This window comes from Canis lupus, chromosome 15, assembly GCF_003254725.2.
Source record: "Canis lupus dingo isolate Sandy chromosome 15, ASM325472v2, whole genome shotgun sequence".
Lineage (NCBI taxonomy): Eukaryota > Metazoa > Chordata > Mammalia > Carnivora > Canidae > Canis > Canis lupus.
The window spans coordinates 9,892,826-9,918,829 of record NC_064257.1 but is presented as its reverse complement, the minus strand read 5'-3'; the positions used below and the strand labels follow the sequence as shown (position 1 = coordinate 9,918,829).

The 26,004-nt window shown below is 36.4% G+C and overlaps 1 protein-coding gene across 9 annotated transcripts in view; it reads right to left on the bottom strand.

Moving 5' to 3' along the window:
* Positions 1-6,711: 6,711 nt before the first annotated feature.
* Positions 6,712-26,004, bottom strand: part of EPS15 (epidermal growth factor receptor pathway substrate 15) — a 143,434-nt gene continuing 124,141 nt past the window's right edge. For 7 of the 9 annotated variants that reach the window (XM_049093897.1, XM_049093895.1, XM_025420098.3 and 4 more), the window contains 4 exons: positions 16,467-16,543; positions 14,949-15,111; positions 11,122-11,315; positions 6,712-9,195 (listed from right to left, as the gene is read on the bottom strand). In XM_049093897.1, coding sequence (XP_048949854.1) covers positions 9,049-9,195; positions 11,122-11,315; positions 14,949-15,111; positions 16,467-16,543 — 581 coding nt within the window. In that variant the 3' untranslated portion in view covers positions 6,712-9,048. The remainder of the gene's footprint in view (positions 9,196-11,121; positions 11,316-14,948; positions 15,112-16,466; positions 16,544-26,004) is intronic. The other 2 variants (XM_049093899.1, XM_049093898.1) reach the window with 2 other exon arrangements.

Here is a 26,004-nt window from a genome sequence, read left to right as displayed (position 1 = left end):
TTTATAGTTGAGGAAATGAGGCAGAGGACTAAGTAATTTGCACAAGGTCACAAAGGCCAGAAGCAGACTGAGCAACCTACCACAAGCAGTCACCCTCAAGTCTGTATCATAGCTCTAGCCCAGCGTGCCTGCTAGACAAGCTCTTAGAATGCACACGGTATCTCCGAATCACTTTCCCGAAGCTTATCTTTTTTTTGAATCAACCCCAAGGTAGAGCGGGTGTTATTCTTCCCCTTGCTCTCCAGCCAGGCTGCCCAGTTAGAATCTGGGCTTCACCACTTGACAGATGCATGTGACCTCAGACAAGTTACTTAACCTCTCTCTGCTTCAGAGTTCTCATCTGAAATGGGAGTTACATAAAATGGGGAAAAGAAAAACCCCTAGCACAAGGGTTGTTGGGAGGACTAAATGAGTGAATTCAAAACACATGTGATAGTTTTATTCAGAATCCGTGAGGAAGGAAGGCTTATCAATAAACTTTTTCTTTAAATTCAGTTAGCCAACATATGGTACATCACTGGTTTCAGATTAAATTTTTAAGGTGATTGAAGTTTATTCTCTTTAACCATGGTTACACACTTTCCCAAAATGTATTACTACCTTTTCTGTCTTCTAAACACAGACACAACAGCCCTTACTTAGCGATTACCCGCCATGTCACGGTGGATACGAATGAAGACTTCGTATCCACCATCTTTAATCCTCACAACCACCATGTGAAGGAACTGTTCTCTGAGAGGTTAAGAGATGCACTCATAGTCATACGGCAGGTAGGAAGGCCAGAATTTAGATGCATGTTCATAAGACTCTGAAATCTGGGTTCTTTTTACAAGGCCAGGAACCTTCTCAGGAAACTGAGATGAATCAGGGTTTTGAGAACAGCAGTTCCTGCTAAGGGCCCAGGTTTACCACATGTGATCTCCACTGTTACTTAGGCCCAAAGGGCTGCCTTTAAGGCCAGGTATACAAAAGGCAGGCTGCTGGTGGAAGAGCAGGTCTCAGAGCCAGGGCGCCTGGCCTAGAACCTGGCTTGGTCTCTACGGGGGTCGGGGGTGGGATTGGGGATGTCTTTGATAAGTCATTTCCATTTTTCTATAAACTCAAGTTTTCTAACTGTTAAAAGTGTTGTGAGGATTAAATAGGATGATGTATATGAAGAGCCTTAGTGCCAGGCTCAGAGATGCTCCTTAGTGTCCGCTACTTTTCCTCACCTCCTCTTTTCCTTTCCACAAAATAACTCAGTCCTCTCAAGCTGGGACTCCGGAGGAAACAGGAGAGGCTGAAACTAAGCTTGGGCAGGTCTTAGGCAGCTGAATATATTCTATATATACTTATTGGGGTGGGGAAGAAAAATAGGTGGGGTGTTTCTGCAAAGACACAGCTTCTCCTCCATAAGGCAATCTTATATGTTATTAACTTGGATACATAACATTAAGAGCCACCTACATCTCTTATTTGAAAAGGGATATTGGAAAAAAAGTGGCTTTTAAACATTTTATCCTGTGACCCAGTACATGCTCAAAAACAAATTCTATTTCACCATTTTTTACAATGCTGAAAAACTTACAAATGAAGTTTAAGATTAGCTTCAAAATAACATGAGAGGGAAGTTGGCAGGAATATAGATAAAATTAGACCGGATATTAATTGGCAATTACTGAAGGTGATAATTGGGCCATGGGAGTTCTTTCTACTACTGTTTACATTTTTTCCTTGCCAGTTGATTCACTAAACTGATTTCCCAACCCAACTAATGTATTACTGTTTGAAAAACATCAAGTTAGAGAGTATAAAATTAAGCACATTTCAAAAGCATTCCATTACTTCATAATCTAATTGGAGGTACCTTTATTTCCTTCAAGTAGCGTTTTCTCAAGATTTCTTTAAGCGGGTAAAAACAGTTTACACCCTCAAGCCATTACCGAATAAATACCAATCAGAAATTAAGGTTATGAAGGAAAAGCCTTTTAAGGGTTTAAGGTTTTAACCTGAGTGTGGTGGGAATCAATGTCCTGTTATACTGTCGGAATGGTAGGGGCTAGTTTTGATTCTAGATGAATCTGACTGCAACATGGAGAATGGTTTGGAAGCAGAGGGAAAAACAGAGACTGGTGGCAAGGAGATTAGGAAGCTTTGGCAAAGTTTACAAGAGAGATGATGAAGACATGAACCGGGGCAGTGGCACTAGGGATGGAGAGGATAGATTCGAGAGATATTTAAAAGGCAGAATTGTTCGGGCATGTTGATGGTTTGGAGGAGGATGGGTCAGCGAGAAGGCTGGGCATATATACACTCAATAAATAGTATGATCAATGAAAAGGGTGGAATCAAAGCCTGGGGGCTGAGATGCTTCACTAAGAACTCAAATTGGGGAAAGTCAGCCTCAGGAGGAGTTAAACTAGAGAGTCCACAAAGGATGAAAGCAAAGATATACAAAGTCACCCTAAAGAGATGCTGGCTCTAGCTACCCAACCAGCCAAACCAGACTGTAACTTGGTTAAATACATCAATCTAAAGACCATGTTCATCAGAGGGCCAGGCAGCCCTGGCTGCAGAGAGAGAGGAGCTTAAGAGGCAGGAGGCATCCAGACACCACCGGCAAGGGAGGAGTCCAGTTCAACCAACTGTGGGTGTTCTAGGCCCTGTGGCCAATGTTGCTGGAAGTTGACGTTCTGGTCCTTACATCAGTCCCTATAATGGAAGCTCTCAGTTTTACTGATGAAAAGTCAGGTTTCTAAACTTGAAGGGCAGACCTGGGGCCAGGCTGAATTCACTAAGCAATAAATACTCACAGAGGCCTCCTGGGAGGCTGTCTGCTGGCCTCTCCCAGTCAACAGAGCCCTGCCATCAAACGGTGTGGACTTGTGAGAGCTATGCTTTTTCAAAATTTTGAGTGACAATCTATGTTTCTATTAATGCTAGAAGTAGAATACTGTGTCCTGGGGGCACCTCCTCTGGGAAGCCTTCCCCAATCTGGGCTAGAACTATTCTCTCCTTCCTCTGGGTGTCCAGCATTCCTACCATAACCCTCAGCACGCAGTATTGTGGCATTAGCTGAGGGGAGGTGTTTATCCCTCCTACTGTATCACCACCGATGGCAAGGCCCTCATAAAGTCTTCTCTGTCCTTAGCCACGCACAGTGCCTAGAACACAATACATCTGAGCAAATGGGAAATGGAATGACAGTGATTTCCTCACATTTCCAACACTCAGACATATAGGGATTTCTGCCAGTAAGAGGTATACTATAGATCTATGCCTCAAAAGTATCCTAAGTTTTTTCAATATAAGAATTATTGAACATGGATTCTGGAGTCAGAAGGCTTGAATCCTTGGGTTTGAATCCTCCCCTGGATACTCTGTAGTTCTGGATCATGGGCAAGTTATTTAACCTTTTTATACCTCATCTTTAAACTGGAAATAACAGCACCTAACTTAAAGAATTATCGGTTTCACATGGTGCTGGCACACAGTGTTATTAGCTTCCAATTATTATTTTTAAATAACTCTATAAGAAAGATTGGAAGTGCTTTACATTATGAAACAGAATCCACAGGTCAAGCATACAATGACAAGTTGCACGCATGGCAAACTAAATGAGTAGATTTAATAACATTTGCAGAACAGAGACTTGAAAGTTAGCCTCTACTCCAGTGGTTCTTCTGAGTTTAGTTCCAAGCCGGCAGCTTTAGTATCATCTGGGAACTTGTTAGAAATTCAAATTCTTGGGTCCCACTCTAGACCTACTGAAATTAGAAACTCTGGGATGGGGTCCAATCTGTAATTTAACAAGCTCTCCAGGTGATCCTGGTACTTGAAGTTTGCGAGCCACACCTTTCCACCGAACATCAACCTCTAATTGTCCTAAATCAGTTCCGTCTCTCAGACCTCAGCCACAGCCACATTTTTAGCTCCTTACCATCTCACCTGAATGAATCCAACAGCCTTCACCAGCTCTTCCTGCCTGGTTTCCCCTAAAGCAATCCTCTAAATCACTACCATTAAGAACTTTCTTACATACAAACACAAATACTTCACTCTTTTGCCCACAGACCTAAACTCTAGTCACAGAAAATTACTTCCATACTTGCTGCTTGCTAGTACACTGTCCTGTGTCCTAACCCTTTATACATAGTCATGTCCTCTGCCCAGAATGCCGTCCCTTCATCTGTGCAGCAAACTCTTCAACTCTTTGCCTACCTTCTTATTTGCCAGAGCTTTGCCAGCACTGATAAATTATTTTTCATTTTTGTGACCTTTGTGATTTTCAATTTTGTATTTATTTTTAATTTTTTAATAACTTATTATTTTAATTATTATTTTAATAATAAACTTATTTTTTATTGGTGTTCAATTTGCCAACATACAGAATAACACCCAGTGCTCATCCGTCAAGTGCCCCCCTCAGTGCCCGTCACCCATTCACCCCCACCCCCCGCCCTCCTCCCCTTCTACCACCCCTAGTTCATTTCCCAGAGTTAGGAGTCATTATGTTCTGTCTCCCTTTCTGATATTTCCTACCCATTTCTTCTCCCTTCCCTTCTATTCCCTTTCACTATTATTTATATTCCCCAAATGAATGAGACCATATAATGTTTGTCCTTCTCCGACTGACTTATTTCACTCAGCATAATACCCTCCAGTTCCATCCACGTTGAAGCAAATGGTGGGTATTTGTCATTTCTAATGGCTGAGTAATATTCCATTGTATACATAAACCACATCTTCTTTTTTTTTATTTTTTTTATTTTTTAAAGATTTTATTTATTTATTCATGAGAGGTGCACAGAGAGAGGCAGAGTCACAAAGGGAGAAGCAGGCTCCTCACAGGGAGCCCGATGTGGGACTCGATCCCAGGACCTCCGGATCATGCCCCGAGTCAAAGGCAGACACTCAACCGCTGAGCCACCCAGGTGTCCCTTCAAATTTCTATTTAATGAAAGCAACATTGGCCATCTCCCCTATGTACTTACTTATCACTTATGGTAATACTAATAATTAACAATAGTTGAATGCTTTCATGTGTCACAAACTATTCTAAATCCTTGTAAAGATTACATTGGAGAATGAATTAGAAAATGTTTTATAAGATGCCATGTGCTATGTAGAAGTCTGTTTCATTAATCAAAAGCAGAGATTACATGGGTTATTCTATTTATGGTATTTCTCCTCTGGCTTCTCATCTTTAACAGAAATAGCAGGTAGTGGTTAAAACTGGAGTCAGCTTCCTGAATTCAAAGTGGCCAGCTCCGCCCCTTACTAGCTACAGAACTACAGCTTAGTTAGGGCACCTCTTCTGTAAAATGGAGACAATGATGATTATTATTATATATATACTTTAGAGTTACTGCTGTTGTGAGGATTAAATGTACTAATGTATGTAAAGCAAAAGGATCCTGCCTGGAGCTTGACATTATTTGTTATTATTTATCATATCTTATTCCTAACATTTCCCAGGAGCAAATTTTTTTCACACGAGATGAGACAAAGCATGGTAAACTGGAAAGAGTATCATGTTTTAGAATCAGAGAGACCAGAGTTCAATTCCTGGCAAATCTACTTATTAGCCATATGATCTGAAGAACATTAATTTTTTTGAGCTTTAGTTTACCCATTTCAAAATAAAGGCTAATAATAGTATTACTCAGGGTTGTTGTAAAGATTAAACAAGAAAACACACATAAAGTGCTTCGTTTAGTGCCTCACCCATGTATTCAATAACGAGTAGCTTTTTTTCTTTTTTTTTGAGACCTCATTAGTTTATTATAAAAGAGAAATGGAAATTATTTCCATTTCCAGGTGAAAGATTTCAGAATTTCAGTGAAATGGGCAGCTTTCTTCACATGAAAATCAGTTCAATACATACATACAATTTAGTCTACATACTTTCCGAGAATGTCATCATCACTAAAGAGATAATCCTTGTCATGCAGAATTGCTCTGGTGCCTCCATATTCTGGGAGAAGAACTTTATCTCCAACTTTCATACTAACTAGTTGAATCTCTCCACTTTTCCTTTAGAGCCTGATCCAACAGCTACTACTGTTACTTGCAATACTTTTCCTTGAGATTTTTCTGGAAGCATGATACCTCCTTGTGGTTACAGTTTTGGCTGCACTCCTTTCAACTAGAACTTGGTCAAAGAAGGAAAGAAGCTTTCTAAATGGCCTGTCCTGCCATACTCTGCTCTCGCGCTGCCACAAGGAAACCAATAGCTATTTTCACTATTAATAATAACACAGCTGACTTTATTTAATTAAAATAGGTAATATTAAAAAGCTGCCAAAATCAAATCCTTCGAATGATCCTGTTATGATATTCATTAGATGACGACAATAAGGCTTAGGGAAGTTAAGTAAGTTTCTCAAAGTCCTCTTTCTCAAAAATGGTAGACTAGGGATTCTATCCCAGGACTAAAGCATTTTTTATACTGTGGTGCCCTCCTAGGGTCCATGTCACAAATCCTCACTCAACAAATATGTACAAACCATTTATGTTTCAGGCACTGTGGTCACTATGCACATACATTTTCTATTTTTCTTTTACAGAAATGGGACATGAGAACTAAAAATAACAGTTAACATTTATTATTTATTCTACACCAGGCACTGTCTCAAGCACTTTACACATATTAATCTGTGCTGACTGTAGAGGTACCCCTCCTTGGACACAGCACGCACATAACAGAGAACTGCAAAACTCCATTTAAAATAGGATGTATAGATAGTATGCTTTATTATTTAAAGTTTATTGTTCTTATAATTACAGGCTACAGTTAAGAAGTCTAAAACAGAGAAAATTCTATAAAGAGAGCCCAACTAAACTTGAACGAGTCTGTAGAAGATGGTTAAAACTTTGTAAGTACTGCCACTGAGCTCTCGGGAATACTTGTCTGTCCTTTTAAATAAAGCACAGGCTCTGCAGCCAGTCAATGACGTAAAATGTAATCACAGATGACTCTGAAACATTCATCCTACATAAGTGAGCATGGAGAGAGAGTGAGAGAGAGAGCGAGAGAGTGAGAGAGATTTATATAATATATACATACTTTAATATTATATTGGTCCACTGAGTATACATATTTTAACAAAAGATAAGAATCTGTGTAATCCAGTTAAACATACATAAGATTAGGGTACACTTATTACATTGTTTATAAGTTACAGATATTTAATATTTTCCAGAGTGGTTTTTTTAATTAAAAAAAATATTTTAAAAGCATTTCAAACATCTATTCATTTTCCCAGTGCAAAAGAAGTTATTCAAGTCAACTTACCTTTATCCTGAAGTGTAAGGGGAAGGAAACAAAACCCGACACCACTACTACCTATCACAGCTCCCAACACTACCTTCTCGATCAACTTCAGCAGTATATCCTTAGGCCACTGGATTAGTTTATCAAAATTAAAGCCTTATGATTATGATTCAGCCCTTGCTTCACATGTATGACTTTTATGCTGAAATGTTTCAATTTATAAAAATAGAAAAAAGTTAGTTATGCAGGAACGTGGTGGTGTGAGTTTGCTTTAAACTGCAGCAGTCCAATCGTGTGTGGAGAGGAAAAAAAGCACCATTTCAAGATGAAATGAATTCGATATTTTGGAATTTATTCATAGGCTAGGCAGTAAGTTACTTTGATTAACACAGATCAATACCATCTTGACTTGGTGACCACAGAGACTTTTAATTAGTTTGTAGGTGCATTTTTCTTTATCTTGGTATTCAATAATACATTATCTAAGTCAGTAACTGATCTTAAAAGAAAACTAAGGTTATTCCACAACTTATAGCCTATATCACAGTCTACTTCAAATTCAGCTTGTCTGCTAGGTCAGTTTTACAGAAGACAGGCTTTTAATACATGAAGAGCTTTGACAATCTGATAGGTCTCTTCTCTTCCAAATTAAAAAAACCAAGATTTTTTTTATTAGCCTGCCAATTTTATAGGTAAAAATCAGGAAGGGGATAAACTGTTTTATATCATAAAGATGGACAAAAATCAATAATATGATGTAATACATGTCACTTTGCTTATTTGTATTCGGTGAAAGTTTTTACATTTCAAGTAAGTGAGCCTTCATTAAAGAAAACAAAAAAATATATACAAAAGTTTAGAGTACCTTCCAGTTCTCACTTGCTAAAGTTTCTTCTGCAAAGTACAAAAATAAACCTACCATGAACTAAAGGGGATAGACAGTGCCATAGCAATAGTAGAACGGCTGCCATGTTAAGACTTTTGCTTACCTTATACTGATGGATATATGTTAGGTGATATATTTTTTCCACTGTCTAGCACTTAAACTTATGGAGAGGTATCTGTTCATCTAAAATTCTTCAAATCCAGAGAAATTTTTTTAAAAAATATATTTCACATATGAGGCTTTAACATTTTTATTTAGGAAAAGATTGAGTCTGAAGCTATCATGGTTCAACCTTAATGCATCCCTTTTTCAATAGTGGAGTCAGTTTATGCAAAGTATTTTTCCTTGTCTATAAAAAACAAATTGAACAGTATTTTAATTATAAGGAAATATAAACATACATTTTAAACTAGCCAATTTGCAGTATCATAAAAGAAATAGGACGTTCTTTCCCTTCCCCTCCCCCAACCATTCAAATCAGAGAAGAATACTGGCAAACTTTAAGAAACCCACTGGCTATCATCAGAGTAACTACAGAACAAGGGGTAGCACAGGGATGAAACTATTTCTCTATATTCCAGAAGGCAGAAGCTTGGGTACTCTAGCTTTACAAGTAAAAGTAGCACAGGCAGGCAAAAGCTCACAGTAAATGCACATCAGAACAGGAGCCTGGGTGAAGTTGTCTGACTGGGTTACTGCTTTTACGGGTGGAGGGGTGGGGGAAGACAAATCTGAAATGGAGTAAGAAACAAAAACAAAAAAAACAAAAACAAACTTTTGTCACATTTATAGGAATCTCAAACCTTTTATATTCCCATGCTCATAGGTAGTTTTGATACACACTGTAAAGAGCTTCAGTATTCAGGAAGAAGAATATTGTATGGTTGACAAAGGACAGGAAAATTCTTCATGCTTCTGAGATCTCAGATTTGCTGAGTGCAATAGCCAGTTCTAAATCTTCCTGCTCTTGCTGATTTAGTCGGGCAAGCCTCTGCTCTTCCTCTCTCTCACTTTCCCTCTTGGCCCATTCAATCATATCTTCTTCAGAGGGATACTGCCATTTAAAAGATGGATGAACAAAGAAGTAAGTTAAAGAGTAAAACAAATAAAAAAGCAAGTAAGTAGAACTGTTGTTACAAAGGACAGTCACTACTTGTTTCACTAAAGAATGCTGGGAATAGTCTTGTTACCTGTTAAATTTTTTCCCCCTGAAAACACATTTAGTTTTACCAGTTATTAAATGGAGTTTAATTTTTTAAATTATTGTAGTCTACTGATAGAAAGTCTATACATAAATATTGAACCACTTTTTAAAAGTAGAAATGCTTAAGGTGAACTAGGATATTTACAAACAGGAGTGCTAGCCTTTTATTCTAATGCAAAATGTTACTTCAACTTCAGGAAGCATCCTCACATGATCAATCATTTCAACTTAATTCCACTGGTGATTTCCTATCTTATCCTTGCTCTCAGGTACAGAAAAACTAAGGAGCAAAGAATGTGCTGATTTTGTTATACATAAAACCATATGCTTAACATTAACAAAACCTTACATCTTAACATTAGGTCAGGGAAATATTTTTATCTCCCTAAAACAGCAACATTGGCAGATACTAAATTAATAAATTTTACTTGGTTTGAAGCCCTGTCATATGGAGGAATACCATAACAGGATGAAAGGAAAGAAACTGTCAGGCTTTTGAAAATAGTAGTTTTCCCCCCAGTAATTAGAGGGACTTTAAAACTTACAACACTTAACAAAACTTTCATAATGAAAAAAGGGAGGCAGGCATTTTTATTATGAGTTGCTTTATATTACACTATGTTGAAACTTTTACGTATGAAATAAACAAAATGCTTCTGCTTTGTTCAAGACTTACTCCAACAAGATTTTGACTTGCTGAAATTGTATTTAACATATTAAGTACCAGAGACAGACCGTTACTTTATATTAAATATAGAGGATTATAATCTCCTAGAGAGAGCAATTCTGGATTCTTTGCTTGAAACAACTCAAACTCTACCAAAAGCTAAGTCAGTAGAATTCTGACATTCCATTTTCCAGTATTCAAAATATTATTCCTATTCTACTCTGCACATTCAGAAGCTGCCAATGGAACTTACAGTATGGACTCAAAAGTTGGAAAAATAAACAAACAAACAAACAAATAAATAAAGCAAGCCAGCCTCATTTTTATCTGAACGATGGACTATATATATCACTGCTTTAAGTCTCTCTAGAGCGACACCTCCATAGTTGGTTGCCCCATTTCTGTGATCTTTTGGCCCTATCTATGTGTTATCCCAGCACCTTTCCATTGTTTCTACTGGTGTGCCTCTGGAAGAATGCAGAGTAAATACGGAAGGTTAATGAATTAGAACTGTCCAAATAAAGACTGTTTAGCTCTTGACAACTGTATTTATTTCATAAAATCGACATTTATATCTTAAAAACACTACTATATAAAAACCAGAGTTTCGCTTTTCAAAGAATCCCTGGCTTTATCCTCTCATATAATAATAGTTGCTGGCAGGTCTCTAGAAATCGTCAAAACTTTATACACAAACACACATACACAGTTACAAATACACAAGCTCATTATTGCCATTATTTATCCAGTGGGCAGACAGCAAATGATTCTCTAATGGTCCATTATCCATAACAATTTGCAAAACAGTAACTGTCAAGATTTTATTTATATTGTTTACTAAGACTAAAGGGAGGGTTTGCAAAACAAGTGGTATACATCAACAAAGACTAAGACTACTAAAACCCTTTGTGCAATGGAACAATGTTAGAATCCTCAAAACAGAATCAAACAGAAATTTTGGTTGGGGGAGGAATATAGATCATTTTTAGTATGTTGGTAAATTTAGTTAAAATGATGCAAATTTGGCAGACTCCAAAGTAATCACTGAAAACTCTTTAAACTGTAAATGGAAAGATTTTTCCCCCAAACAGCCCATTCACAGTACTTACAGCACTGAAGTTAGCAAAATTGCTTGGGTCAGCCTCTTTATTGGTAGTGGTAGTAGTAGTAGTAGTAGAAGTGAATGAATCGCAAAACATATCAGGATCTTTTTCTTTGGGGCTATCATTGTCTGGGAAAGGCTGAAATGGATCATTCAGTTTAAAAGGATCAGAAGAATCCAATTTGTTGATGGGTCTTTTCCCTGGATCAAAATCATTACAATTAACAAGCAAATATGGCAAACAAACACACAAGACCATGAACACGCAGAGAATTAAAGAACTGGGAGTGGGGGAATGGAGGTAAGGGCCTAAAAGTACGTTCTTAAAGTATGGTCTTAAATGACTACACAAATGGTCTGTCCTCAAATTTTTCACATAATCTCTCAAATACATTGCAGCTCTATGTAGCTAAATGAAAAAATAGCAAAAGGGAATGGAACGGGCCAGGAATCATATTTATACCCAGAGTGTAAACCTTGTCTTCCCCAAAGCAGCATGTTCTCAAAGAGAGAGAGAGAGGAAAGGATGAAACAGGATGAGGATGACAGAAAGACAGAAATGGCCTCTGCTGTTGTAATCTCAGCCTGATAACAACTAACTACTAGAGGCAATAGGAACAAATGACCTTTGAAAAATGACCATATTCTTCTGATTTTTCTCAGAAAAATCTCTGGGTTACTGCTTTTACGGGATCTACATGTGACACCTGGGAACACAATGAAAACTTATCTTGGAAAACCTCACTTACTTTTTTGCCATCTACAATATTTCAAATTGAAGAATAGAGAATGTTTTGAAGCTCGGGGCCTAAATCTTTGTGGTTGTGGATAAACTAATCTTTGACCAAACAACAGTACTGTTGCTGAACTCATTTTGAAACAAGTTCTCCAATTTTAAAGTCTTAAACTTACTTGAAGGAAAATTATAATTACGGGTGTTAAAATATTTTCAAATATGTACTTCTCCTAAAATGTGTTAAACTGGTAATAGCAATCATAACAGAGTCTTTCCATGAGTATAACATCTTACAAAAGATGTTCATATCTCATATCTTACTAGATCCTTCCAACATTCCTGGGAAGGTAGGCAAATTAGTTACTGCCACCATCTAACAGCTCAGACAGCTGAGGCTCAGGCATACGAAATTACACACTGAAGATCACAGAGCTAGTCTGAGGACATCCAGAATTAGCACCCAGATCTTTAAGCTCCCAGTCCACTGCTCTCTCCAACAAACCATCCTTTTTGCCTTGATACTTCGATAGTGATACATGCTTACTTTGCTGAAGATCCTTAGATCTATTTAATACAGTAGTATACTATTTTACTTAGGATTTAAAAAATAACTTTGCTATTGCCATCCTACAGGTATAAAACTTAAATGAGCAAATTGACTCACTTTTTTCTTGTTTTTTAAAAAAAAATTAATTCCAGTACAGTTAACATACAGTGTTATATTAGTTCCTGAGGTGCAATATAGTGATTCAACAATTCTGTACATTACTTATCATAAGTGTACTCTTAATACTCTTCACCTATTTCATCCATCTCCCCACCCACGTCCCTTCTGGTAACCACCATTCTGTTTTCTATGGTCAGTTTGTCTATTTTTTTCCCCTTTATCCATTTGTTTTGTTTCTTAAATTCCACATGAGTGAAATCATATGGTATTCACCTTTCTCTGACTTATTTCACTTAGCATTATACTCTCTAGATCTATCCATGTTATTGTAAATGGCAAGATCTCACTCTTTTTATTTATATTCCACGGTGTGTGTATATATACATACATATATGTATATATATATACAACTGTGTGTGTGTGTATATATATGTATATACACCCATCGTTTATCTTTCTTTGTTCTTCTATTGATGGACACTTACTACGGTTGCTTCCATAATTTGGCTATTATAAATTTTTATTTTATTTTATTTTATTTTATTTTATTTTATTTTATTTTATTTTATTTTATTTTATTTTATTTTATTTATTTATGATAGTCTCTCTCTCACACACACACACACACACACACACACAGAGAGAGAGAGAGAGAGAGAGGCAGAGACACAGGCAGAGGGAGAAGCAGGCTCCATGCACTGGGAGCCCGACGTGGGATTCGATCCCGGGTCTCCAGGATCGCGCCCTGGGCCAAAGGCAGGCGCTAAACCGCTGCGCCACCCAGGGATCCCTGGCTATTATAAGATTTTTTTTTTTTTTAATTTTATTTATTTATGATAGTCACATAGAGAGAGAGAGAGAGAGAGGCAGAGACACAGGCAGAGGGAGAAGCAGGCTCCATGCACCGGGAGCCCGATGTGGGATTCGATCCAGGGTCTCCAGGATCGCGCCCTGGGCCAAAGGCAGGCGCCAAACCGCTGCGCCACCCAATCCCTGGCTATTATAAATAATGCTGCCATAAACATTGGGTGTGTGTATCCCTTAGTATTTTTGTATTCTTTGGGTAAATATCCAATAGTGAAATTGCTGGATCCTAGAACAGTTCTATTTTTAACTTTCTGAGGAAACTCCATTCTGTTTTCCAGACTGGCCACACCAGTTTGCATTCCCACAAGTGCACGAGGGTTCCTTTTTCCCCACAAACTCACCAATACTTGTTATTTCTTGAGTTTTTAGTTTTAACTATTCTGAGAGTTGTGAGGTGATATCTCATTGTAGTTTGGGATTTGCCGTTCCCTGATATGTAACGTTGACCATCTTTTCATGTGTCTGTTGGCCATCTGTATGCTTTTTCTGAAAAATGTCTGTTCACGTCTTCTGCCCACATTTTAGTTGGATTGCTTGTTGACTCATTTGTTTTTTAATATATTTGACAACCTTAGCCTCTAGCAATATAAGATATAAGCTACTTTTCCTTAAAAGATAGAAATCACTTAATTTGTTTACCTGATTTTTCAACACATAATTGAATATTAAAAACTGTACACTTTAAGTCAAAAAAGACAAAAATAATCAGCCCAAGAAATACCATATGCAGGTTATTGTGAAAGGCAAGCATAAAAATCTGTAACTACTGTGGCTTAAAAGGAATTACCAAGGAATCGTTACCAAGGAATGATACATGATTATTAAAATAAGCATGTACCAGATGCGTCTTCTCATATAACAGCCTAAGAAGCACTACACCTACTTAGGGGATTGCCTTGTTAGCCATTTCTCATCAACTTTATTATCTTTGTTAAAAACAAAACAGTAAAAACATTAAGATTTGTTCCTGGACCAAAAAAAAAATTACTTTTATAAAATAAAGGAGTCTCTTATTGAGTGAAGTAAAATATTATTTTCCTTAAAGAAAAACAATACATTCCTTTAAACCACTATGTTGCTGAATTCTGGATATCAAAAAGGCCATACATTTTCACATAAAAGGATTTAAGGAAGACTTCACATTGAGCAGTAAAAGAAGGAGACTTCAAATTAATCTCTTCTTACAGAAATTAATTTAATTAAAGCACCAAAGTGAAGGAAACTGGTGCAAATGGTAATCAGTGAGTTTCCAAAAAGCAAGCCATTTCACTGATACTGTCCTCTTTCCATTTACTGCCTCTCTAAAATGATTTAAAAAGAAATGAGCTCTTGCCAGAAAAGTAGTTCACATTACAGATGCTGGCTTTCTAGGTACATGTCTGTAATTCTGTACTGAGGTCAGAATAGATGACAATAGCAGGCTTCTGCCATGTTTTCTGACTTGTTTTGTTTAAAGCCCATCATCTACGTCAATAAGGCCCACACCAGTATTTTTCAGGAAGAAAAAAGCATCTCCTAATACACCAAAAAGTTGATACATTAGGAAATATACCAACTCTCATACCAGGTGGTGGTGGACAGGGTCTTGTTGGAGTTCCAATCTTTGGTGGCAGTGCTGGGGGTACATCTTCACCTTTGACCGATACTTCCTCAAGCACATTTTTTTTAATGGCCACATTGTTGACAGAGCTCAATGTGGCTGAATTAAAGGGATCTTCGTTATTGACCTTTGTTTGAAAAGAAATGTTTATACATGGTTATATAAATTATACCAACCAAAATATATATGGTCATGTAACATTTAGAAGAATGATCTTCAGTATTATGCAGCTTTATTTCAATTCTGACAACAATGACATGTTAACCTCTGCATTCAGGGCCAAAAGGGAGAAATTTTTTAAAAAACTGTTCTACATGAATAGTGATTATAACATCACTATTGATGTTTGATATGATCATACCAAACAAAGCTAAAACATACCAAAACAAGCCAACTCTGGATTAAAAGTTTTTCAAACCTCAGGCAATACAAAACCACCTGAGGCCTATTTTAAAGGGATGATATATTTTTCCTCAGACGAGTATCTGATCCAAATGATAAAGGAAAAAATACTGATTCCACACTTCCCAATGCACTTAAATAGAGGAAAGACCTAATAATGGCAAAGAAAGTGGCATCTTGAAAAACATTAAAGACAACGTGAAAGTCAATTTTTAAAAGCAAATTGATCCCATGGAACATCAAGTCTTAATGTGGATCTGAAGGCCCTGCCTTTCTAATAATGAAAGATTCACTTTTGTATAATGAATCAGACATTAATGATTTTAGATCTCTTTAGGCCAACAATTTCTACAGTACTACTTATATTGTGGACTGGACGTAATTCTGTATTGTGGGGAGCTAGACACTGTGTTGTAGGATGTTTAATAGCACCCCTGGTCTCTATCTACTAGATAAGAATAGACCCCTTCCCAGTTGTGACAACCAAAAATGTCTCTAGACAATGCCAAATAATTGAGGATGAGGGGGAGCGAGGGGAATAACATACAGCTGAGAACTGATGATGTAGACAATTTCACATATACTAAAATTTTACTATTTTGGCCTGAATCAATTCTAGAGCGATACTGGAAAATAGACAGTGGACATACAGAGCTGGACTATGTGTATTAATTATCCTAATACTAACCCTAACAGCTTCAAAACATAAAATGAAGTAACCAATGCAGAGAAGGTGGCATGAGTGCCCAAATTTTACAACTATTGACCCAGACAGTCAATAGGGGAAAAATTAGTTCAACTGGAAGAAATACAAAGGCAGAAGACTCTAAAAATGAAGTTGTTGAGCTAACCTGTCAGCAGAAAATTGTAATTACCTGTACCATAGACATAAGTCTTTATGTATAGAAATATGTCTACTTTAATTACAACTTAACTATCATTTCTATCTGAAATCAACATTTACGTTAATTTATTGAAATCAAGTTGCAATGTCTGTGAGGAGGTCACATAATTGGAAGAAAGGATTGCTCCAGTGGTGGAAATACATTTTTTACTTTCCCACTAATCATTGCAGATTACCTTTGACAATGTGCTGAAATCAGCAAATCCATCCTCAAATGATTCACTTCCAAAAACAGAAGCAAAGGGATCTGTGGCTAAAATGAATAAAGAAAATCAATGCAACAGGACAGAAATATATCAAAATTTCATGTCCTTTTTTGGTTATTAACATTCAGACCGATGAAAAGTATCAAACCCTAAATATCAGTTCCTGAATTTATGAGTTAATCCACGAAGACAGTGAACAAATTGATACCTCTCCTGCAACACACATAATACATTCTTTTGTATATATCAACTGATGAATTATTTCACATCAAAAACAAGAAAATTAACTCTAGATTTAAGGCTTTGGAATAAATGTCAAATAATATAGTTACCATGCACTTAAAGTATATCTAATAAAGCCATCAAAAAGTCAGAAAAGCTAGATTCCATTAATTCCACATTAACATACTTATCCTCCAGGGTGCATTTTATTATTTTTTTATTATTATTATTTTTTCAGGGTGCATTTTAAATGTGAATTCATCCATGAGCCTGGGATAATCTCTAATTGCCACAGCAAGAAGTGATTTCTTCTGTGAGGCAGTGACTGCATTCTAGTTTGTACTATGGTTATCTGTGATTGATATATCACCATTATGATAGATCACCATTATGAAATTGTAAAGTCCTTAAAACAGTGAAGAAGGCTTATCTGATGAAGAATAAATGGTCAAAAACATTTCTTGAATATCAGATCTAAGAAAATACAGTTCCTACCCCCAAAACCTCACAGTCTAATGAGAGACATGTAAAAAACAACAAAACAATCTTAAATGAGCTATTAGAGAGGTATGAAAACCCTGTAGTAGGAGTCATTAACTGGGAGAATCAGGAAAAGTATCAAAGAAGCTATTACATTTGGCCTTTGAAATAAGGAATAGATCAAGGTGAGAAAGATAAAGACATTCCAGGCAGAGGGAAGAGTAATTGCAAAAGCAATTATTTATTTAACCTACTCCCAGACATGAGAAGTTATCTGATCCATCACAGAACAAATGGATTAACATTTTTGGCTGGAACGAACGGATCTACTTTGAGATAGGTTTCACCTATTCAGACATAAAGGCTACCAATAAAGCCAAAGAATATTTATAGGAATTGTTACTTGATTTAGGAAAACAGAAACAAAGGAAGAAAGAGAAAGAGAACTGCAAGAGACAGGGTAAGACAGGGCAGACACACTGAAAAATTTTCCTCATTCTCCCTCAAATCTTCATCTTTACATTAAATCGGTTTTATCTTTTTATTTTTATTTTTAAAAATATTTTATTTATTTATTCACGAGAGACACACAGAAAGGAAGCAGAGACACAGGCAGAGGAAGAAGGAGGCTCCACGCAGGGAGCCCAATGTGGGACTCAATCCCCGGACTCCAGGATCAGGCCCTGGGCCAAAGGCAGGCTAAACTGCTGAGCCACCCAGGGATCCCCTCAAATCGGTTTTAAAACAAGTGTGCCCATATAGCCATTTAAATGTGTAAAGTAGGTCTTTACTTCTAAAAATCAGTATACCACGGGCATAAGCTGAAGAGAGGCAAGAAGGTATATATTACTTTTGCTTGCTTTGTTACCAAGACAGTCATGAGTTGGAGGAAGTAAAGAGGGTGGGAAGAAGGATAAAGAAAATTAGTCCTTTAGAGATACACCTGAAGAGAACAACTCTGAGCCTGAAGAGGATGCTGAAAGTACAGAGTTACAGGAAATTCTATAGCTTTAGCCATAAAAGATGCTTTTATATAACTATATATCTAAGTCCCACAGCCTGGGGCCCAGTCTAGTCATGAGTGTTGTTTTTCAGGCTTTCTTTTCTTTCTCCTTCTCTGTTATTCTTGATGCCACAGCAGTTGAGGCACAACCAGGGTGCAGATGCTCTCCTGATTAGTAGAAAGGTGATGAGGGAAAAGGAGTTGGCTCTTTTCACTAGAGGGAACTAAAAAATCTGCTTCATGGTGTTTCTCTGCCACAGCTTTTATAAGAAGTCATAACACATATGTCAACAGTGTGGAGTTAGGTCAAGTTTCACTAAAATATTATGAAGTGTACACTGTGAAAGACATTAATAAAATACACATTTGTATATAAAAAATATGCTGCTTGTGGTTTTACTAGAGTTTTTCTATACTTTATTCATTAGAATAAACAACCTATTCGGCATTGGTCCAAACACTGGTGAATGTGTCCTGGATGAATGACAAAGCACTTTTGTCCAAATTGGAGAATTAAGACTTTGGCAACAATTTCCTCAGATATTGATCATGACTGATATGAAGTAGAGTTCTGTCCAGAAACTGGAAAGACTCACTGAGTATGAACTTATCCAGACCATGTGCTGAGGAGTCCCAGAAATATCTAGAGAGGAATAAGCAGGTGGCTTTCTTCCTCTTGATCACATGGGAGCTATAGACCATCAGAATGAGGCTTTAAATACAAATGTGATGTCACGGACACCTTCTTCTTCCCAAGAATAAAGGTAATTAACACTTTGGAAAATTACATAAAAGTGTAATTTTTAAAATCACCTATAATTTCATTATCAGAAATAACCCTTATCAATTATTTTAGCATGCTTCTTTTAACAGCTTTTTTCCTGGTATTTTTTTTCCCTTTAAAGCTACATTTTACACATATCACTTTTTATTCCTACCTTGATTTAATTCATTGCATTCATGAGTACTTTATATATTTGTTTCTTGCCTATCTTTCCCATTTAAGCCCTATAAAGACAAGAACTTTGCTTTGTGCTATACTGTATCTTAAAGGCCTAGAAAAAGGTCTGGTAATAGAAGATGCTCATATTCATTGAAAATGGTGCGAGAAAAGGGGGAAAGAAATTGTCTACTTATTAAGGATCTTCCAAACAGGTATCATAATATTTCTTAGCATAACCAGCTGACCAACAAGGATTAAAGGAAGCCAGTTTTAAGGCTCACAAATAATAACCAACAACAGGTATCTACCAGAGAATCCTGGGAAAAAGAAGAAAATGTTTTTCTCCATGACCCACTCACAAGCCATCAGATAAAGTTCAAACTCACAGAAAACCTTTAAGAGATACTCATGAATAATCTGAGGTATTGGTCATTAATAAAGAATCCATTTTCTCAAGCTAGTCTCCAAATCATTCACTCACTCACTCACTCACTCACCCACTCATCCATCAAATTTACTAATTATCAAGGCTAGGTACTAGAGATTTAAAGGAGAATAAGACACAACACTTACCTTCAAGGAACTCATGATTCAACTGAGTAATATATATATGTATGTATATTTATAAAATATATATACATATATACATATATATAATATATACATATATACATATATATAATATATACTTATATATAACATATACATATATATATATGTATACAACTGCTACACAGCAATAAATGTTAAAGTTCAAAGACAGTAAAGGAGAAGCAACAGCTAGTTTATGAGAAAGAGGCCAAGAAGACTTTCCAAAAAAGGTTTTACTTTCTTTTACTTATGGACAGAAAGGAGGTGGAGAAAAAAGAGACATATACACACTACACCAAATATACAAATACACACCCGCTCATGCACACACATTTTTCCGTGCAAAAAATAAGTGGCCTTGAAGAGACAGTCATTGTCTGTGGTTTGTGGAAACAGAGAAAATTAGAGACGAAACATGAAAGAAAGCAGACGCTAAGAATAATAAAACATTTGAACATCCATGTGCTTAGCCTGAGTCATTGCCTGTAAAAAATGAAGACCTACTTGGCATTTTACTACCTTTAGAGTCAAAGATGCTCTGGGGAGACCACAAATTCCATTCTATATCCTCAGGATGCTATAAGGTTTTAATTAAGAGTTGGAAAGATTCTGCACTTCCTCAGTTAGTGGTAAAATAATCCACGCAAAAAATCTTCTGGCACAAGAACTAATCTCATCTATAATGAAGTGGAAAAAACTTTTAAAAGACAAAATAAAATATATGTAGAAACTGAGTAACCTGCATTTGCTTTCTTTAGTATTCTTTTAGTCTACGATGTGTCTACGCACAAGGAGTAAATGCTAGAAAGACCCTACTATGAGTCAAAATATTAGAAATAGCTGAAGTCCATCTCTATCATAATCACTAAATTTTAGTAATAGAAGTGATTTATCATTTAATTTTTAAGAACAAAAACTTAACCTTAGGTTTTTAGTTTATTTTTGAAAGGTTATCTTTTTTCTGTTCTGTGAGATTAATCTTTTTTTTTTTTTTTTTTTTTTTTTCCTGGCTAACCACTGTATTTCTTGATGAAAAAGAACAGGAATATAGGGGTATGAGTAAAGAGGGCAGAAGTCCTGTTTGTGACCTTAGGAATATAATACCATCTCTCTAAATCTCAGTGATTTCCAGAGGTTGGGATTTTATTTTTATTAAACTAAATAAATACATTAAAAAAACAACATATGTACATAAATCAGTGGGAGGAGGGGAAGGAGACAGATTTACTTAGGTTAAAAAAAAACTTAAAAAAAAAGAGTACAGGGGATCCCTGGGTGGCGCAGCGGTTTGGCGCCTGCCTTTGGCTCAGGGCGTGATCCTGGAGACCCGGGATCGAATCCCACGTCAGGCTCCCGGTGCATGGAGCCTGCTTCTCCCTCTGCCTGTGTCTCTGCCTCTCTCTCTCTCTCTCTCTCTGTGTGTGACTATCATAAATAAATAAAAATTTAAAAAAAAAAAAAAAAAAAAGAGTACATTGTTCATTTCACAAACAAAAGGATTTAAAAACTAAAAATAAGAGAAAATAATCTTAGACTGAAAGAATCCTTTCCAGGAAAAGAGAGCTGGCAACAATTCTCATTCTCATTCTCTCTCTCCCATCCCTATTTGACTTGGAACTATCAAAGAGTATATTATAAGTGACATTAACCAGGATTTAAAACCATTAAACTAAAAAGTAGTAGTGGTAATAGTAATAGCAGCTACCATTTACTGCAATAGGTAACACAATAAATACTTTAACATAGATTATGTCATTTCATCTACCCAACAAACCCATGAAGTATAATTATTAACCTCATTTTATTGTTTAGGAAATGGAGCCTAAGAAAACCTAAGGAATTAGCAATTTTACCTGAGTAAATTCAGGCAGTTGGCCTCAAGCACCGATGTCCTAATAATGACAACCTCCTCTAGGCTGTTTATGTTCCAACCAATTCAAAATCTTATGATAATGTAGTAGTTGGAAACAAATCATTTATTCATTTCTTCAGCATTCAACTAATGAGACTCTGCTATGTCCCAGAAGCTTTGTGGTGGGAAAGTAGGGCTACAACTTAGGATGACTCCCAAATCTATGCTTGGGCAACTGCGTAGATGGTAATATCATTAACAGAGATGGGATATCCAGAAGATGTTTAGTATTGTTTAAACTTCCTAAGGTGGCAACTTTACTTTCAGATATACACCTGTGACACATGAAGTAAAAGACCATTAAATATATATAAATATAATATAGATACTATATTAAACATTATATTAACTAATATAAATAATATATACATAACAAAAGTATACCCACACATATGTGTGGAACACAGGGCTCGCGACTTTGATTTGTGGTTAGTAACATGATCAGATGTTAAGAAAGACAATTCTGACAGTCATGTAGATGATGGATTGGCAGGTAAAGAAATGAAGGCAATTTAACATCACAGTTCAGGTAAAACAAAATGAGGGTCCAAACGAGGCTGAGCAAAAGGAGAAACAATCAGGGTCTGCTTGGGGGTAAAACAACAGGACTTGGCAATGTATTGGAGATGAGGAATGAGAAGTCTAAGATAACTAAGAGTATCATTACTATAGAAAGTAGAAATACTATTACATTACTAATTGTATACTAATACTAATCGGAAAAGATGATTATTTCAATTTTAAGTATTGTTGCACTTGGCACCTAAGGGGAAATATCCAGCAGGTAACTTGAAGGTAATGGAGGCTCAGGAGAGAGTTCCACACTGGAAGACTAAATCTAGGAGCCATTAGGAAACAGGACAGAACTGGACATGACCACCGTAAGAAGTGTGTACTGTGAGAACAGCAGAAGCACCAGGCTCAAACATAACTAAAAAGATAACCTCTACTCTTCAGTTTTTTCTCCAGGACACTGAGATTATTCTCTTGCTCTCATTTTGAATAAAGGAGTCATCTGTCCCAGATACCTTCTGAGAGCAAGCTGTCCCGAGGGAACAGAGATCAGGGCAACAGGAAAATCTTTTAGTTGTATTAGATCAGAAGTTCTTAAGGTGTGGCCCATGGAGCCCAGAGGTCCCCAAGACCTCTTTAGGGAGATCTGTACGGTTAAAACTATTTTCAGAATATGAAGATGTTATTTATATTTGTGTTGATATTTGCAACAACGTAGATAAATCTGCTGGTGTCTTAATGGGTATCAAGGCAGTAGCATCAAACTGGTTGGTAACCATTAAATCTCTCACCATCACAAACTTGGGGGGGGGGGGAAGGGCAGTTGTGCTTAAAAATATCTGTCCTTGATGAATAATAAAAATTATTAAGTTTTAATAAATCATGATCCTTAGGTACATATATTCTTTTTTTAAGATTTATTTATTTATTTGAGAGAGAATGAGAATCTCAAGCAGACTGTGCTGAGTGCAGAGCCCCACTCAGGGCTCAGTCTCACGACTCTGAGGATGAAGACCTGAGCCAAAACCAAGAGTTGGATGCTTTACTAATTGAGCCACCCAGGTGCCCTTTGGTATACAGCTTTTTAAAATTCTGAGTAAAGGGGGTCCCAGGGTGGCTCAGTGGTTTAGTGCCTGCCTTCAGCTCTGGAGTGATCCTGGAGTCCCGGGATTGAGTCCCACATCAGGCTCCCTGTGGAGCCTGCTTCTCCCTCTGCCTGTCTCTGTGTCTCTCATGAATAAATAAAATCTTAAAAAATAATAAATAAATAAAATTCTGAGAAACAAGATCAGAAATACACACAAGGCACCTCTGCTGAGTACAAAGTATGATGGTTATCTGGAGGAAAAGCACTTGTATGATGGTGTGAGAAACAAGTTGAACTAGCTGATTTTTTCATGGAATGCCCTTTTCAAAACTTGAAAGAAATAACAGATAAACAGATTTGTGTATTTGGTGGCATTTCTTCCAAAATAAATAGTGAGGATATCACTTTAAGGAAAACAACTGACAGCATTTGTTGCAGATGATAAAAATTCAAGCTTTCAAGTGAAAATGAGAATCTTAGAAAGCTCTATCTGCCCCATAATCTTAACATTATACCAATACTTAAAGACTCTGATAAGATGAATGGTAATATTAATAAGTATAATTTAAAAAATATTTACAATGAAATGTGTCAGCATTTGGAAGATATGTATAACTTAGTGAACCAATATTTCCCAAGTGATCAATGCAAGTTACAAAATCATATATAGGTAAAAAAATTCAAAGTGTAAGAAAAGAGCGCAGCCCCGGTGGCTCAGTGGTTTAGCGCCGCCTTCAGCCCAGGGCATGATCCTAGAGATCCGGAATCGAGTCCCTCATCAGGCTCCCTGCATGGAGCCTGCTTCTCCCTCTGCCTGTGTCTCTGCCTCTCTCTCTCTCTGTCTCTGTGTTCATGAATAAATAAAATCTTTAAAAAACAAAAAAAAAGTATAAGAAAGACCAATGGATTTTAATGTAACAGAGCATGAAAAGGATATTGATATGGTTTCATGTACCACATTGCAACTAACATTAAAGAAACTAAAATATGTTGAAATCTGGTATAGTATCCAAGAAGAATATCCATAATTACCTAAAAAGGTTATTGAAATATCCCTCCTTTTTCCAACTACATATCTGCGTGCAAGCAGATCTTTTTCATCTCACATACTTCAAGCAAAACAATATAGTGCAGCAGATAGAATGCAGAAGTAGATATGAGAATCCAGCTGTCTTCTGTTAAGGCAGACATTTAAAGGGCTTTGCAAAAATGTATGAACAATGATACTTTTGTCACAATTTTCTTTTGGTTTGGAGTTATTTTTCTTAAAGATATATGTTATTTATATTAATATGTAATGGGTTTATTATTATTGCTTTTAAATGAATTAGAATTTTTTTTTTTTTTTTTTTATGATAGTCACAGAGAGAGAGAGAGAGGCAGAGACACAGGCAGAGGGAGAAGCAGGCTCCATGCACCGGGAGCCTGATGTGGGATTCGATCCCGGGTCTCCAGGATCGCGCCCTGGGCCAAAGGCAGGCGCCAAACCGCTGCGCCACCCAGGGATCCCGACTTAGAATTTTTTTAATCTCTCAGTTTCAATTTCTAATATAGTAGATACTGATAGATATAACCCATATAAACAAAAGCTCTTTGAGAGTCTTCATTAACTTTTAAAAATGTAAAGGGGTCCTCAGACCAAAAAGCTGCTATACATAATGATTTCTAAAGGTTACTGCTTATGATTATTTCAAATAACCTATTTTTGAAATACTTTTTTTTGTTGTTGTTGAAACAAGGGCATGGAAAGGTTGAAGTCTGGAATTATCTCCATCTACTCCCAAGAATCTTTCATGGATTTTCTACAAGTTTCTTACTAAAATGCTTTAATTTTTTTTAACATTTTTCATCTGATTATATTCCCTGTGTTCCCAGAACCCTTTTATAACATTTGGGTTCCCAAGGATTTCTTTTCTTTTTTTTTTCATTTACATAGTAGATAAGTAAGTAAAGAGGCAGGATAACACAGAGGAAAATCAATGGGCATGGATTGAGAAGCAAACTGATATGTGGCTGGGGCTTAGCTTTTCCTTCCATATATTAGGAAATCAGGCTTGATAATAGTTTTCAAATCTTAAATGAAATTCCAAAATATGAAACAAATAAATGGGGTTTTAAAAATTAACTCTAAAATAATTTTAAGATTTATTTATTAGAGAGACTAGGGGGGAAGGGGCAGAGGGAAAGGAGAGAGAGAGAGAATCCTCAAGCAGATTCCTTCTGCTGAACTCGGGAGCCCAACACACAGAGCTCAATTCCTGGACCCTGATATCATGACCTGAATTGAAACCAAGAGCTAGCTGCCCAAATGACTGAGCCACCTAAGCTCAACTCTAAAATCATTTTAAGTTCAAATCTATAATTTTACTTATCACAATGACAGTGAAAACCAAGAAACAATTTTGATTAACACAAATGTTTAAAGTCAGGAGTTGAACTTATTTCTATAGTTGGTTTTAGTTGCTCTATTTGAAAAACAATTCACCCCCCCAAAAAAAATAGAAAGAAAGAAAGAAAGAAAGAAAGAAAGAAAAACAAACAATTCACCCAAGAAGTAGTTATATAAATTTTTAAATAAGAGTCTTGCAATCTCAAAGTAATTTAAAATAATTTTTATCCAGAGGTTTGCACAAAAACCACTTAACCTGATAGTACTTTAAAGCACAAATGCACTATGTTAATATGGTTTGTAACATTTATGAATGCATATATTTAATTAACTTGCAGTTCTTAAAAATTAAAGCACTTAAAAATATG